The sequence below is a fragment of the Procambarus clarkii genome, chromosome 64 (assembly GCF_040958095.1).
Source record: "Procambarus clarkii isolate CNS0578487 chromosome 64, FALCON_Pclarkii_2.0, whole genome shotgun sequence".
Classification (NCBI taxonomy): domain Eukaryota; kingdom Metazoa; phylum Arthropoda; class Malacostraca; order Decapoda; family Cambaridae; genus Procambarus; species Procambarus clarkii.
In genome coordinates this window covers 1,278,645-1,281,810 of record NC_091213.1, presented here as the reverse complement: position 1 = coordinate 1,281,810, position 3,166 = coordinate 1,278,645, and the positions used below count along the sequence as shown (strand labels likewise).

At 43.1% G+C, this 3,166-nt stretch overlaps 1 protein-coding gene across 1 annotated transcript; it reads left to right on the top strand.

The window, feature by feature from the left end:
• Positions 1-920: 920 nt before the first annotated feature.
• LOC138354654 (fasciculation and elongation protein zeta-1-like) lies at positions 921-1,280 on the top strand. Its single transcript, XM_069309010.1, has one exon. The coding sequence runs from the start codon at positions 921-923 to the stop codon at positions 1,278-1,280; it is 360 nt and encodes a 119-aa protein (XP_069165111.1).
• The last annotated feature ends 1,886 nt before the right edge of the window (positions 1,281-3,166 follow it).

The window sequence follows — 3,166 nt, the reverse complement described above, 5'->3', positions numbered from 1 at the left end:
TATGCACAGTAGCACTGATAATAATAATTATAATTAATTGCTAATTAATTAATAAATATACCAATAAAAAATTATGAATGTGAAGGAAAGACCAAATTTATGCTGAAGTATGTTAAAAGACAAATTTTGGGATGTAGCCTACATGCTTTATCAAGGATACAAGGATACTGCTGTATACAATATTCTCAACATTGTATATTATACCTTGAGAAAGGATATAGTTTTATATTCGAAATTTGATTGTTGTACACTTCTATTGGTCCTTCCTTCACCTTCAACAAGCACTACGGCATTCTATTAAGTTCCCCCAGCAAATATTATATGGTGTTTAATAAGGATTCTGTATCTGATGTTATTATAAAGTATACCATGTTGTTGTCAAGTTATGACATGTTTGTTTGTGTCATACATGCACTGTCAGTCATCTGTCACTGGTGACATGGCCATTCCTAGTCATTCATTCATCCGCTTCGTTACACTATGCCACTTATCAACATGGTGCTACGATACATATTGCTATACAGCCTATCATTTATTGCATATTTTGTTTCTACTCCTCTTATTGACACATGTTGTTTACATGGCTTGTGAAACTGACACTGGCCAAGGCCGAGACTGGCCATGCAGTCTCCCCTTCAGTTACTGCCAAAACCTGAATTTACCTGAGGTAAATCAATTAGAATAAATCCCACTGTTCTTAATTTGACTGACCGAGCAACATGGAAATTATCCCCATTTAATTTTGGTGATATTTTACTATGGCAATGGCAATGACAATTTACTATGACAATTTATATGAGGCGTTTTACTAAGTGGTGGAGGATGAGCGCGCGCACCCGTGGTGTTTAAATGTGGCGCCAGGCGGGCTCGCCACTCCTCGCGGTCTCTCGCGCTATCCCAGCGAGCTGTCAGTTGACGCAATGGTGGAGTTGTGTGAGGGCAAGATGGCAGAGCTGGAGGTGTCCGTGCCTCTAGCTCAGTTTGACACTGACGAGTGGGCCGAGTTTTCCGATTTTCAGTCCTCTCAGGACCCGAACTGTAACTCGACGACAACAGACAACACCACCGCCACCCCGGAAAAGAACGACAATGATTTCTTGGATAACATGTCCGATACCACCGAGAACTTCAAGGATACGTTTTCCACCTCGTTAGAAGACCTCGTGAACTGCTTCGACGAGAAGATAACGAAGTGCTTCTGCAACTACGAGGACCAAGTGGAGAAGTACGCGCCGGTGCAGGTTCGGAGCCAGGAGGAGATCATGAACGACTGCCAGTGAGTATTATGTTATGATAGCAGTGCGGGTTAGCGGGGCGGGTCGGCCCACACAGAAAACGTACACTCAGTGTCGTCTGCTGGTCAAGGCAATCGATGAATGAGGGAGGTGTGGCGGCCGCCCTCACACTCCTTCCTCTCCCACCTCACCCCTCATACACCCATGTTTGGGGCCTAGGCGAGGAAGGCAAGCTCGCCCAGGTGAGGAGGAGAGGTTATGGTCCTGGCGACACGTCCTGGCAGAGGAAAGGAGAGGGTTAACTTTCTCTCCGGGCGTGTTGTGTCAGGCGTCGCTACCTGCCTGCTCTCTCCCACCTGTATCTCAGATATTCAGGGACAATGGCACGCTTTCTTCTCGTAATTTCTCTACCAGCGTAGAATGTCGTCATTTTAGATCGTAAATCGTTATTTCACGCCTTCACGGCGTAGTGTAAAGTCTTGCCCCAACGACCCATTGTTTACCTCCAGAATATTGGTCAAATAAATGTCATAAAAACTGGTGCGGGTGGAGATTACCCGTCTCTCCACTACGTCTCTTTATGCAATACACGCAAGTGTACTATTATATATATGTTCATTCTCCTCCTTACTATATTACGTAATATTTAAGAGCCCCAATTTATTTGGAGATTTACTACAGCGTTAAACCATTACAAATATGACTTGAGTGCAACACCTGGGGAGCCAGTGGTGGTGGTGTTGTTGGGTGTAGAGTGACTAGCGTGGCAGCTTAACCGCTGCCGTAGTGTCAAGTTCACGGTGGCAGACTTATGCCTCACATTCTTGCCTGAGCTTAAGGGTTCTTTGCCTACCACCAGCCAGGGAGAATATTACTCATGGTCCAGACCACTCTCGTCTGGTCTGGACCATCTGGGAGTGGTCTGGACCATCTGGGAGTGGTCTGGACCATCTGGGAGTGGTCTGGACCCCACTCGCCTGGTCTCTATTATCTGCATTGTTGTAATAGCTCCTTGTGTACTCGCCATCGTAATTATATATATATATATATATATATATATATATATATATATATATATATATATATATATATATATATATATATATATATATATGTCGTACCTAGTAGCCAGAACGCACTTCTCAGCCTACTATGCAAGGCCCGATTTGCCTAATAAGCCAAGATTTCCTGAATTAATATATTTTCTCAATTTTTTTTCTTATGAAATGATAAAGCTACCCATTTCGTTATGTATGAGGCCAATTTTTTTTTATTGGAGTTAAAACTAACATAGATATATGACTGAACCTAACCAACCCTACCAAACCTAACCTAACCTATCTTTATAGGTTAGGTTAGGTAGCCGAAAAAGTTAGGTTAGGTTAGGAAGGTTAGGTCGTTGAAAAACAAATAATTCATGAAAACTCGGCTTATTAGGCAAATCGGGCCTCGCATAGTAGGCTGAGAAGTGCGTTCTGGCTACTAGGTACGACATATATATTTATATATATATATATATATATATATATATATATATATATATATATATATATATATATATATATATATATATATATATAATTACGCCAGGCAGGGCTGTGTACGTGTGCGTGTGTATGATAGGCAGGGCTGTGTACGTGTGTGTGTGTGTATGCCAGGCAGGGCTGTGTACGTGTGGCCACGCCCCTGCTGACCAAGCATGTTGTGGGTGTCGTCTCTCTCCCAGTGTTAGTCCAGTTAGGTTTTTTTTTGTATGGTAACCATTTGTCAATTGTCGCGTGTTTCCAGCTCTACACCGTGATCGTCCTCGTTTGTGTTGGCTGATTCACACTGTTAGGCTACTCTCGCACCCTGTTAGGCTACTCTCGCACCCTGTTAGGCTACTCTCGCACCCTGTTAGGCTACTCTCGCACCCTGTTAGGCTACTCTCG